At 49.3% G+C, this 14019-nt stretch overlaps 1 protein-coding gene across 2 annotated transcripts in view; it reads left to right on the plus strand.

Annotated features, from left to right (window-relative positions):
- The first annotated feature begins 12087 nt into the window (after positions 1-12087).
- Positions 12088-14019, plus strand: part of Stxbp1 (syntaxin binding protein 1) — a 61313-nt gene continuing 59381 nt past the window's right edge. The window contains exon 1 of one of the 2 annotated variants that reach the window (XM_005346032.3): positions 12088-12321. In XM_005346032.3, coding sequence (XP_005346089.1) covers positions 12285-12321 — 37 coding nt within the window. In that variant the 5' untranslated portion in view covers positions 12088-12284. The remainder of the gene's footprint in view (positions 12322-14019) is intronic. The other variant, XM_005346033.3, reaches the window with a different exon arrangement.

A 14019-nucleotide genomic window follows, 5' to 3' on the forward strand; every position in this document is an offset into this window, starting at 1 on the left:
TATATATATATATATATATTCACATCTATCATCCAGCACTCCAGGAGGAGGCTGAGGCAGGAGGATTCAGAGTTCACTGCTACCCCAGGCTGTATGGTAAGACCTGTCACATACATGACGAATAAAGGAGCAGGCTCTGGGGGACAGCTGTCAGTAAGGTGTATGCTGGTAGGTCTGAGGGCCTAAGTTAGGGTTCTGAACTCACTTTGGGTTCAGAATAGAGCATGGAGTTGAACGCCTTTAATCCCAGCACTCGGGAGGCAGAGGTAGCATGGGGTGGGGTGGGGATGGATCTTCATGAGTTTGAGGCCAGCCTGGTCTATATAGGAGCTCTAGACCTACCAGGGTTGTACAGCGAGATCTCAGAAGGAAAAGAACGAAAGGTCGCATTTGGTGGTGCAGTGCTGTAATCCCAGTGCCGGGGAGGCGGAGACAGCAGAATTCCCGGAGCGTGGTCGCCAGCCAGTCTGCTCAAGTTGCTGAGCTCCGGGTTTAGTGAGAGACCCTGTCTCCAAACAGAAAGGCAGAGAATAATCGAGGAAGACAGGACGTCAATCACTGGCCTCCAAATGCACACGCCACCCCACATGCATTTGTGTATGAACATGCATACACATACACCAAAATAAACAAGTAAAGAAAACACGTGGGGAAAGAGAGGGGCCTGACCTGGGATTCAGTCTTCTTCCTTCCTCCTTCATGGGCCTCAGCACAGGAAGTTGAGGTTGGAGGAATATTCTGAGACTATCAGTGAATCCTGGCGGAGAACCAGTTTTAAACTTACGGAAACAGCTCCTGGGTGGTCTGCTGATGCTCCTGAAGGCGCAGTAAGCCCCAGGGTGGGATGCAGCAAACAGATGTCTTCAGATTGTTGGGAATCCATTCTGTTCTTTAACCGCTATTTTTGCACTGGGAACCAAACATCTGTCCTAGCAGCTTCTCTGGGGACCCAGGGCGAGGCTGTGATGTTTTCAAGGGGGCTTAATTGCCACAACCCGGAAAGAAGGGAGTGAGTGCCTTGGGAATTAGGAGGGCAGCGTCGGAGGAGGGTGGAGATGCACAAGGGGCAGCGAGCTGCCAGTAACAGACAACCAGACAGGGACCCAAAGCCTTCTTGCCTGCTCTCCCTTTGGCAGGACCTAAGACACCTCCAGTGAAGTGGGTGGGGAGGACGAGTACTGGGCCACACTCATGGTCTCTAGGAATGTCCCCTGTCTGTCTTTTCCTGATTCAGCGAGAGAAACCACTATGACAAGGAGCCCAGGGCCCAGGTCTGGGCACAAGGAGAAAGTCCTTTCTAGAAGGAAGAAAGAACTGGCCAGGTTCAGTCAAAGCGCAGAGGCAAACCCAGAGCATTGGTTCCCAGAGAGCTAAGGGGCCCCAGATCTCTGCCTGCCTGTGGGCAGGGAACCCTCTGCCACATCCCCAGCTGGGCCTGGCTCCGGGGTGAGCAGTGAGAGAGAGGATGGCAGGCGCACAAGCATGGGTGAGTGGATAGCAGAGGTGGGAACACGGAGACAAAGGCTGAAGGGAGGGAAGGAGGAGCGAGCGTGGGGGAGTCGGGAAGACTGTAGGGGGCTAGAAAGGCAGCCTGTGTTTAGTGCTGTTGGGAGGAACCTTTCTTTCCTGGGTGTGCTGAGAGCTTTTCAGGACACAGAGCTAGGAGAGGGGAGTGGGAAGGGGGTGGGTGATGAGAATGCCTGGGATGCCAAAGAGAGGGTTAGCAGTGTTGATGATCGCCGTCTACAGTGATGCCTTCTGGGTCTAGTGGGGACACTGTTGTGTGACAAAACCTTTCCTAGGCAGATGCACACACACACACACACACACACACACACACACCTAATCACCCCGGACAGGGAACTCACGACAGACTGAAGTACGGCTTGGTGAACCAGAGTTTCATTGGGGTGGGTTTCTTACAGGAGCAGACATGACACAAAGACAGCTGCACCACCAAGGCCCACCCCAGCATGGGGGTGGCTTACAAAGGGTGGGAATCTGGAGCACACTGAACAGCCTGCAGGCTACACAACAGGAAGGAGTATCCTTTCCAAGTGACTCTGGTCTAAATCTGTCCCCAGCAGCTCTGCTGGTTACTCCTCCAGGGAGCTGGTCTGACCCCAGAGCTGGGCAACCTTCCACCTCTGAGAGTCTTTGCACCTGTATCAGCAAGTCTCAGGAACTCTCAGCTTTTATTGCTTACTCTGGCAGGGCGGGGCCTAGTGATTCTAGTCCGTTTCAGGGACTTCCTGAAGCTATTTTGAGTTGTTTGCCTTCCTGCTTCAGGAGCTTCCCTACAGGGTGGAGAGTTTCGGTCATGGAGGAAACAGTTACACAACTCTCCTCCTCACAGAGACACACAGAGCCAGGGCAAAGTCAGGTTTGGGGGATCTTAGAGCTTCAATAATTTGGGGGCTCCCTCGAAAAGAACACCAAAATTAGGAGCCTGGCTTACTGTATAGTGGGCCAACCTCTATGTGGCCTTCTTATCCTCTGTCACCCAAGTCCCACCCGTTCCTGAGAGGGAGGTGGGAGCAATGAGGCTGATGACCTCGCCTAAGCCACCTCCTGTGTGACCAGCAGGATCCTTCATTCCTGACACTTCTGTTTCCTGCAGATCACTGTCAAGGTAAAACAATACATGGATGTCTACCTATTGCACAGCACCAAATCAGGGTTATTCAAGGACTGTCATTTTGAGAGATGGGGAGGGGACTGTTGATGTTAGAGTTATGAGGGAAGCTGGGGCAGCACAACAGGCAATTGTGGAAGGGAAGGAAAGTGCAATAGTCAGGGAAGAAAAGGCCACACACCAACAATCCAGGAAATACATTTAGCCTACACTGAGGTGTTCACACATGGCTGCCTTTGTGTTGCAGTTGTTTTTCTTTTTTTTTAATATTTATTTATTATGTATACAATAGTCTGTCTGTGTGTGTGCCTGCAGGCCAGAAGAGGGCACCAGACCCCATTACAGATGGTTGTGAGCCACCATGTGGTTGCTGGGAATTGAACTCAGGACCTTTGGAAGAGTAGGCAATGCTCTTAACCTCTGAGCCATCTCTCCAGCCCCCGCAGTTGTTTTTCTAGAGCACTCTTAGACCAAAAGAGATATCTAGGAATAGCATGGTCTGAAAGCCCCCCGCCCAGCTTGTTAAACAACTTAGCACCGGTAACACCATTTTGCAAGGCTTGTACTGAATATTCAGGGTTTTAACAAAGGGCAGTTTAGAAGCTGCCAAAACGAGATAGAGACACCTGTGGCTGGGCCGGGGGAGGAATGGTGAATACCGAGAAAGACACCCTGTCTGCCCTAGACAAGAGCCAAGGCAGCCCATATCTGAATTCTCGGGAACCAGGGACCTTGTCCTGACTTGAACTCGGCCATATTCAAACTGACCAATGAAAACCCTGTAACTATGCATCTCGCTTCTGTAACCGCGCTTCTGCTCCCTTTACCCTATAAAAACCCACTACCCCAGCCTGACAGCGCGCCAGTCCTCCGAGAGACTTGGACGCCCCAGGTACCTGTGTATCTGAATAAACCTCTTGCTGTTTGCTTCCGCTGGCCTCGCTGTTCCTTGGGAAGGGTCTCCCCAGACTGAAAGACACTCTCTGAGGGTCTTTCAGGTCAAATAGTAGTTGGGACAAAACCAAAGACAAACAAACAAACAAACAAAAAATGAAACACCAAAATAAAATAAGATGGGGGGTGCTGGAAAAATGACTCGGAGGTTAAGAGCACTGGCTGCTCTTTCCAGAGGACCAGACTTGGAACCCCAGTGCCCACAAGGTGACTCACAACCATCTGTAACTCTCATTTTAGGGGATCTGATACCCTCTCTGGGCTTGGCTCAGACACCAGGCAAAACACCCATACACATAAAGTGAAAGTTAAATAAGAACGTGGCCAGTGAAATGACTTGGTGGGTAAGGGTGCTTGCACCAAGCCTGATGCCCTGAGTTTGAATGTCAGGACACTTATGGTGAAGGAGAGAACCAACTTCGGCAAGTTGTCCTCTGACCTCTGACCGTTTGCTATGGTGGGTTTGTACACACACACCAGAAAAATAAATAAACTGGGTGGTGGTGGTGCACACCTTTAATCCCTACACTCAGGAGGCAGAAGCAGGAGGATCTCCGAGTTCAAGGGCTACAGGGTGACTTCCAGGACAGTCAGGCCTATGCTGAGGAACCCTGTCTCCAGTAACAACAATTACTTTTATTATTGATTAGATTTGACTTCCTCTTGTTCTCAGTGTCCAGGCTCATTTCAGATGCCAAAATGATCAGAAATAAAACACAGAAGAAGAAAACAAAACCATTTCCTTCCCTTGGAAAGCAAACTTCCTCAGGGACTCAACAAGTTCATCAATGTAAAAGACAGGAATTGTTCTTTGATACCCAAGGTGTAAAACCTGCCAAGCTAATTTTTCCAAACCAGTAAAACAGCTTTAAGCCTTCTATGGTGGAGTCCACTGAGACTTCTTATGTATGGCTTTTGCATGTTTTTTTCCTGTTTTTTTCTGCTTCTCCTTGTTCTGGGGTTTGTCTCAGGCAAAACTGAGCTGTCCGTGTCTATAGCCTTAGTCCTCAGTACACGCAAAGTGCTGGCCCCACTGTCCCTAGCCAGGGCCAGGCTGAGCAGGACCACGAGCTTGTAACATCTCACGCGGCTGCAAAGCTGTGCCCACCAGGGGGCACTATGTGAGTTGGGTTCATCAGTTACTGGCTTCTCTTCATGTGAGTTATCCCAACCTCTTCTTCAGAAGGAAGCCTTCCAGTTCCCTGAGTTTTAAAGCAGGTAGCCTTGGGATGAATGCGACTCTGATGTGTTTGTCCCCCCTCCCCCAGAGTAGTATCAACATTTGAATTTGAAGGGTTCAGGGCTGGGGGGTCTTGCACTGTTTCCATCTCTCTAGCAAGGGTTAGATAGATGGCTCAGCTGTTAAAATCAGTTTCTGGTTTTGCAAAGGACCCTAAAGTTGGTTCACAGGTGACTCACACTTACCTGTCACTCCAGATCCAGGGGAATCGATTCCTCTGGCCTCTGAAGGCACCTGCACTCACATGCACAGAACCATACACATACATGTAATTCATTGTTTGTTTGCTTGAGACAGGGTTTCTCTGTGTAGCCTTGACTGTCGTGGAACTCGCTCTGTAGACCAGCTTGGTTTCAAACTCACAGAGATCTGTCTGCCTCTGCCTCCCGAGTGCTGAGATTAAAGGTGTGCACCACCACCACCTGGCTGATTAAATGCTTTTAGAAAAAAAAAAATCTAAAAATCCCATTGCACGCCTGGATGTGGTGGCCCACACTGATAATCCCAGCACTTGGGAGGTGAGGGAAGGAAGCTTTGGAGTTCAAGTTTAACTTTACTGCATAGAAAGTTCTAGGCTAGCCCTAGGTAGCATGAGACACTGTCTATCTGCCCTCCACCCATCTACTGCAACATTTAAACATCCAGAGGTGTTAGACAGTTTCTTTTACAATCTCCGTGGAAATCACACCTGGATCTGAATATGGATTCTTCCCTAGGCAAAGCATATACTCTGAGGTGTCTCACATCTACACCGTCATTCACAGCTGCCTGGCCTCTGCAGTCCTTTGAACTTGAGATCTTGCCCTAGGTTCTTGAAAATGTGATATTCCATCTCTCTCTCTCTCTCTCTCTCTCTCTCTCTCTCTCTCTCTCTCTCACACACACACACACACACACATGCTTGTCAGCCTGAGGGCAAAGTCCCAGTCTCAAGAGCCACAGGCCCAGCTCTTCTTTGCAGGTCTGTGTGTGTGTATGAGTGGGTGACAAGGCTGAGACATCACACTTGCCTTCTTAAAACATTTATTTTAGCTGGGCAGTGGTGGAGCACGTCTTTAATCCCAGCATTTGGGAGGCAGAGGCAGGCAGATCTCTGTGAGTTCAAGGCCAGCCTAGTCTACCGAGCGAGCTCCAGGACAGCCAGGGCTACACAGAGAAACCCTATCTCTAAAACAGAAAGACAAACAACAAACAATCAAAAACCATTTATTTTATGTGTATGTGTCTGAGTGTGTGCATGTGCACCAGGTACATGCAGGAGTCAGAGGAGGTTGGAAGTCATCAGATCTCCTGGAACTGGACTTACAGAGGGGTGTACGCTGGTGTGTGAGTGCTGGGAATCAAACCCTGGCCTTCCAGAAGAGCAGCCCCTGCTATTATCTGCTGGATCGTCTCTCCAGCCCTCTCCCCTTGGGTTGAGGGACTGCTCCTGGGCCAGAATGATGGCTCCATCAGTAAAGGCATTTGTAGCCCTATCTGCTAACCTTTTAAAAGACTCCTTGATTCCACATGGTGGAAGAGTAAACCAATTCACACAAGCTATCTCCTGAACTCCACAAGTGCACCTGCGAGAACACACACACACACGAATGACTAAATAAATAAATGTGTGTATTTTTTTTTTTTTTAAGAAAGAAATTGTTGCTAAAACGGTGTAGAAGAGAAAAAGCAAAAACCGGTGCTGGGAATGGTGACAGCAGTCAGAGAGAGAGGTGGAGTGGGCACAGTGGCGACGCATCTTTGAAACAGAGGCAGGCAGGAGTAAGCCCCAGGTGGCGGCGAGAGAAGTGGCTCACACTCTGCACTCAGGGCTTGATCTATACCGCTGCATGCGGTTGCTTCTCTCTTTAATTCACCCATTCCTTTCTTGCTAATGTGTTTTTTACTCTCGGATCCTCCAGGCAGCTCCGTCGTAAACTGCCCTCAGCCCCAACCTCTTCACCTCCTAGCATCCTGTTCATCTAGCCAGCTCTTCCCCATCACGTGACCAGAGCGTAAATCTTAAGATTCTTCCCACGCCAGCTGCAGGTCTGCAGAAGGCTCTGCAGAGGCTCCGGGCCACGCATGCGTAACTGTAGGCGCACCTGCGCCTCTGCTGGCGGGGGAGGTCAGACCTCTAAGCGTCCTGCCTAATCAGCCCAGTCTGGTCCGGGGCCCAAATTCCCGAGGTGATCTGGTTGTCGTTGCTGATACATAATAAGTTGCCCGCATAGCCAAACCCCTGCTTCTGCTAGGGCCTTGTGTTCTGGGCTCTGCAGTCCTCCACGGGGCCTCAGGATCAGAGCCCGAATGGAGTCTCCAGTCTGCACTTACAGCCTTATATTATAACCTTGGCCAGACGGCTTGACTTTGGCGGCTCTGAGAAAATATCACTGACCTCATGGAGGTCCAGTGAAAATTACTGAGTGTTTTGTGCGGTGTGGAACTCTCAGCCAATGCAGAATGCAGACAGCTGGGTCCACAATCCCAGGCCTCAAGAGCCTGAAGCAGAAGTTTGAGGCCAGCTTGGGTTACCTAGGGAGACTTTGTCTCCACACTCTCCCCACTAAATATAGAGTGTGTGTTGTCTGCCTGGGATTGATTGGACATTTTTGTGTTTGCCATTGCCCTGGATCCTCAGGGGCACCTTGAGAGGCTTCACAGATGGGGAAAATGAGGCTCAGAGATGTCGGGAAGTCTGTGGCCAGGTGTTAGATTCTATGTTCAGCATGATCTCAAAGTCAGGGTAGAGATCTTTATTTTTCTGATAGGATTGTATATAAGTTCCGGCTGCCTTCAGACTTGCTTTGTAGCCAAGAATAAAAGGATCACCCCAAACTCTTGTTTCTTCCCTTCCTTTGCCTCCACCACCTCCCAAGTGCTGGGATTATAGGAGGCAGCACCCACCAAAGTCAGGGCTCCTTGGGGAATTTACAGTCTGTCTTTCCATTTGCCCTTTGAACTATCATTTTGAAACTAGCATCCATTCTGACTTTAGCCATCACCAAGTGACTTCCCAGGTATACACACCTGAAGAGAACAGTCTTTTTTGGTCTCTCCTCCTATGGAAAATAAGGAGCTGCAGTATTTGCTGTGATCTTTGAGGAGGTCCCTCGCACAGAAGACCACGCCTCCTGGACGGCCCTGAGCACAGCAGCCAGGCCCACCCCTGGAGCTCCGCCTTCTAGCCTGACCCTCAAACTCTGATATAGTAACAACGGACCCCCCTTTCCTGGAGAAGCCAAGTTCCTTTCTGTCGCTGGGCTTTTGCACCTACCGTGCCTCTGCCAGGATGCTCTCCCACCCCCTCCTCCCTTTTCCTTGGCTCAGGGAGCCCACTCTGGTTGCAGCCTTGCCAGTTCCTTGGTCACAGACACCGTTTCTGTTTCAGCATTTTTCAGAATGCACGAACTCTTCCAATACGATCTGTCCTTGCCACAAGTCCTTCAAGGGCAGGCCTCATGCCTCGTGTACAGCACCTGGCTTGGGCATCTGATGGCTCTCAGTTAACGCTTACTGGCCCACTTGACTGGATGAATGGCAGTGGAGCCCCAATGTTCCTGCTCCTTAAGAATAAGGGTTTCTCAAGCTTCTACTTCATGCCTCTGTGGTAGACGCATTAACTGTGACGTTTCTGTTGACACATGCCAGCTGGCTAAGGAAGGAGCATGTGGTCTCACAACTGTACCCGGGGTTCCCTCAAGTTACACACACTATCTCCTTCTCCAGATGCACCCACAATCTACCAATGTGTTCTGTAAGCCAAGCAGAACTGAGACTTGGAGGGAAGACATATTGTACCTTCCCCCAAGGAAGGAAGGAAAAGGTTCTTAAGGATAGAGGCCAGATGTCTGGGTTCTTCTTCCTGTTACTGTGGTTAAATAGCTGACAAAGTGAATTTAAGGAAGAGATTTATTTTGACTCAGTTCAAGGGGAAGTCCATGAGGGCAGTGTAGGTCAAATGGTAGGAGCTAGAGATGGCTGGTCACATTGTGGCTACAGCCAGGAGGCAGAAAGCAATGAGTATTTGCCCTTAGCTCACAGCCTAGGGGATGGTGCCACCCACAGTGGGTGGGCCTGATGTGGGATTCCCCTCTGTATGCTGTGAATACCATTGGTGAATAAAGAAATTGCCTTGGCCTGTTGATAGGGCAGAACTTAGGTAGGCGGGGAAAACTAAGCTGAATGCTGGGAGGAAGAAGGCAGAGTCAGAGAGAAACCATGTTAACTGCCCCCCCACCCCCAGACAGACACTGGGAACTTTACACAGTAAGCCACTGCCACATGGTGATACACAGATTAATGGAAATGGGTTAAATTAATATGTAAGAGTTAGCCAATAAGAAGCTAGAGCTAATGGGCCAAGCAGTGATTTAATTAATATTTTCTGTGTGATTATTTCGGGTCTGAGCTGCCAGGCAGCCCAGAAACAAACTACCAGCCTCCCTACAACATGGGCCTTCCCATATCAGTTAAACTACTCACAGGCGTGTCCAGAGGCCAACCTAATCAAGATGATAAAAAAAAAAAAAGATGATCCTACGAGCACAGGGTCAAATCTCACCCTGGCACTGGTGTCTTGAACTAGAACATGTGGTCATTTAGGTTTGGCTACAATTTAGTTTATGACCTTAGAACATTCCTCCTTAGGGTTTAACTTCTTTTCTTGTTGTACAGTATAGGACAGTGGTGCTGAATTTAAATTATAGCCTTGTATTATTAGGGGCTCTTGCTCAGCATTGTTTTTGAGCATGGCATAAATCAGGCATGGTGGTGCTGGCCTATAATCGCAGCTTCTGGGACATGGCAACAGGAGACTGAGGGATTGAAGGTTATCCTGAGCTACACATCAGCCTGAGCTACAAGAGCCCCGTTTAAAAAAATTATCACATCGGGGGTGGTAGTATACACATTTAATAAATTCCAGACCAGCCAGTGCTATATAGTGAGATCCTGTCGAGATCCTGTCTAAATAGATACAGCATTTGTTTTAAAAATACGTGGGCTACTAATTGGTCACTACTCAATGAAGTTTCTCTGAATCTCTGGGTCCTTGTCTATATATATATATATATTTTAAATATATTTTTTTTAAAGATTTGTATTTATGGGGCTGGAGAGATGGCTCAGAGGTTAAGAGCACTGCCTGCTCTTCCAAAGGTCCTGAGTTCAATTCCCAGCAACCACATGGTGGCTCACAACCATCTGTAATGAGGTCTGGTGCCCTCTTCTGGCCTGCCGGCACACAAACAGACAAAACATTGTATACATAATAAATAAATAAATATTAAAAAAAAAGATTTGTATTTATGGCCGGGCGATGGTGGTGCACGCCTTTAATCCCAGCACTCGGGAGGCAGAGGCAGGTGGATCTCTGTGAGTTTGAGACCAGCCTGGTCTACAGAGCTAGTTCCAGGACAGGCTCCAAAGCCACAGAGAAACCCTGTCTCGAAAAACCAAAAATAAAATAAAATAAAATAAGAAATAAATTAATTAATTAAAAAAAGATTTGTATTTATTTTTATGTGCCTCTGTGGGTTTTTTTTTGTTTTGTTTTTGTTTCTGACTCATATGGAGTCAGTTCCAGAGAACTGTTGTAAAAATTTTGTTATATTTACTTAGTGTGTGGCACCAAGTGCCACTGTGTGTGTGTGGGGGGGTCAGAGGGCAGCTTGTGGGAGTCTGTTCTCTCTTTGTACCAAATTGATTCTAGGGATCAAACTTAGATTGTCAGACTAGATGACAAGAGCCTTTACCCACTGAGCCATCTCAAGGGCTGCTCTTTTGTGATTTTTTTTTTTTTTGAAACTGGATCTATGTAGCTCCAGCTGTCCTGGAACTCAGAGAGATCCACCTGCCTCTGTCTCCCAAGTGCTGGAATTAAAGGCATGTGCCATTATGCCTAGCTTTGTGATATTTATTTATTGTTATTATTATTTTGGTTTTTCAAGACAGGGTTTCTCTGTGTAGCCCTGGCTGTCCTGGAACTTGTTCTGTAGAACAGGCTGACATCAAATTCAGGGATCCTCCTGTCTCTGTCTTCCAAGTGCTGAGATTAAAGGTGTGTGCCACAACACCAGGCTCTTTGTGATTTTTCTTTTTCTTTAAAAATAAAAAAATAGATTTATTTATATATGTATTGTATATGGGTGTTTCATATGCATGTATGCACACCAGAAGAGAGCATTAGGTACCATCAGACAACAGTCAAAGACAGTTGTGACCACCTTGTGGGCACTGGAAATTGAACTCAGGTCCTCCGGAAGAGCAGTCAGTGCTCTTAACCACTGAGTCATCTCTCTAGCCCCACCCTTTGTGATTTTTTTTAAATATTTATTTATTATGTATACAATATTCTGGTGTGTATGCCTGCTGGCCAGAAGAGGGCACTAGACCCCATTACAGATGGTTGTGAGCCACCATGTGGTTGCTGGGAATTGAACTCAGGACCTTTGGTAGAGCAGGCAATGCTCTTAACCTCTGAGCCATCTCTCCAGCCCCATGTGATTTTTTAAATTAGCTGGGCTTGTTAAGTTTTTCTTTGACGCCCATTGCATTTTGTTTTATTTCTCACTGTCAGGCACCAAACCCGAGGCCTTGCATATAACAAGCAAGTGTCCTACACTGAGATGCATCTCCCTCTCTTTTTTTATATTTCAAAAGCAATCTTCCTTGGGTGGTGGTGGCACATGATTTTAATCCCAGCATTCGGGAGGCAGAGGCAGGCAGATCTCTGTGAATTCGAAGCCAGCCTTATCTATAAAAGCTAGTTCCAGAACAGCTAGGGCTGTTACACAGAGAAACCCTTTCTCAAAACAAACAAACAAAAAAAAAAAAAAAGGAAAGAAAAGAAAAAAAAAGAAAATGTTGCCTGAAAGGTGCGTGGCACAGAGCTTAGTGCTCGGTCAATGATGGGTAAACAGACACAGGGATAGTTTCGATATACCGTGAGCCTATATTGTGGCCAGGAATGGGTTCACCTAATAAGAATCTGCCCTCGGAGTTATTTCCGTTGGCAGGAGAAAATGGAAGGCTCCCAGAAAGCAGAAAGAGCATCACAGGTTGGCTTTCCGGAGATTCCCATGGCCTGTCTGCCAGCGCAGAGCTGATGCAGGGGATTTTAGGACCCTGAGCCCCGGGAGCGCGCGTAAAGTGCAGGGGAGGATGCGCCTGGAGCCCATCCGCATCCTAGAGGGCGGGGCTTTGACGCCCGGGCCGTGCTACGATTGGCGGGAGCCGGCGGGTGACGATGACGGCTGACGCGAAGCCCCGCCCCTGCCGTCCCGCCCCTCCTGCGCGCCGTGGCCGCTAGGCAGCCTCGCTCTGGCCCGAGTCGCGCCCCCGCGCCGAGTCCGCGCGTCAGTCGGTCCCCAGTGCGGCTGCGGGGCGACAGGCTGCAGACAGTGGGGCGCGCGGCCCGGGGGAGGTGACGGTGTCGCGGGAGGAGCGTCGGAGCCCGGAGACTCGCACAACGCCATGGCCCCCATTGGCCTTAAGGCGGTGGTCGGAGAGAGTAAGTGGCATCGGGGTGCTGGCCGGTGGGACCCGTTAGCCAGGCGTCGCCCGCCCAGGAGGGAAGCTCCTCTGGCTTCCTGCTGCCAGCAGCCTTCCCTGACTCACGCCTTTCCCCGATCCCCTCTTCACCCCGGTCCTCCTCACCCTAGACGCCTCCTCAGTCTCTATTCCTCCATCTCATTTTCATCTCGTCCCTCCTCCACCTTACACCTCGCCTTCATAAACATCCCGTTTTCCTTTTTATCTCCATCACGCCATGTCTCCTTCATCCCATCCCGTCCCCTCTCTCTGCCTCTTCACCCCAGACCACATCTCTCCCTCCCCCATCCGCACCTTTATCCCCTCCAGCCCGTTAGCCTCCTCTGCAGCATCACCCTTCTGCACCCAACTCTTCTCCACTCATTCCTTTTCTCCCGTCTCCCTTTCTTGCCTTCTGCATTTTCAGAGCTCCTGATTCCGCTCCCCCCCCCTTTTCCCCCTGTCTCCAATCCCTCCCTCTTTCCCACCCTCCCTCGTGAATCGTGACGAACGAAGCCTGGCCTGTGTCCTCCTCCCTCCCTGCCTCCCTCTCCGGAGAGCAGGGCGCTGTCCCCGGCTGCAGAGACCCACCTGGGAGCTGCTGGGCGCACGCCGCCCGGGCTACTCCTGCCAGCTGGGGAGGGGACGCAGGGTTTTCCTGCGGCGCTGCTCCCGCTGGACTGGGGCCGCGGGGTTCTCTCCGCCTCCCCTTCCCGGGGCTGGACTTCAAGGGCGGGGTCTTAGCGGGGTCCGGAACCCTTCGAAATCCGGAGGGAGAAGGGAGCTTCAGAGTGTCGCAGGAGGAGTGGCCCCGCCAGCGCCGCAGTCTGCAGTCTCGTTGCTTGAGCTGCTTGCTGGGCTCGGCCCCGGGCGTCGCTGCGGAAAAGATATGGTTGTTTATGGGTTTGCGTGAAAGGCCCAGCAAACATTTTTCAATTTATTTTTTATTTATTTTTATTGAACGGTGAGCGTCGACGTGAGAGTGTCTTGTGGGTATTTAAAAACGGCGTTCTCAAATAAGATGGGTGACCTAGGTAGAAAAATAGTGCCTCTTCAATATTTTGGCACGTTTTGATAATGAAAACGTGTGAGGGTTGTGTGGCTTTTGCTGTCTTTTTAGAATAAGAGAAAATGAAAGTGCCGTTTCCCTGTAGGAGAGGTGGAAATTTACAGTTTCCTTTTCCAGTGAGCCTCTCTTAGGATAGCTTGCCCCCCCCCCCCATACAGCATAACTGTTGAGCGGCGCAGCTGCCCTCCCCTTATTTTTTGAGTGGTATATATAGACAGCACTCTTGGTGGAATCTAGCCGTGTACAGCGTTTCCTGCTTGGATATATCAGAAGAAATTGTTACAAAAACAAAACCTAAAGTGGACATTTTTTTTTTTTAATGCTCACACTAGCACCCAAAGTTACTTGAACTGTTTGCTGAGGGAAGTCAGTGTTTAAGGCTGCGAGGATCCATAGGGATTTGCTAATGTCAACATCTTCATTTTCACCCATGGGAAAGATATTGAGGGCTGGAGCAGTTAAATGACTTGGTGAAATCATTGCTAATTAATTTTTTTAAAACCTGGTATCCATTTTCTTGCAACTAATTTCTTGCAAATAATTCCCTTGCTTTCTGTGTACATGGTTTCCTCTTACTATCTCCTTTTCAAGGGTTAGAGGTGTGAGGTG

Source organism: Microtus ochrogaster, chromosome 4 (genome assembly GCF_000317375.1).
Source record: "Microtus ochrogaster isolate Prairie Vole_2 chromosome 4, MicOch1.0, whole genome shotgun sequence".
Lineage (NCBI taxonomy): Eukaryota > Metazoa > Chordata > Mammalia > Rodentia > Cricetidae > Microtus > Microtus ochrogaster.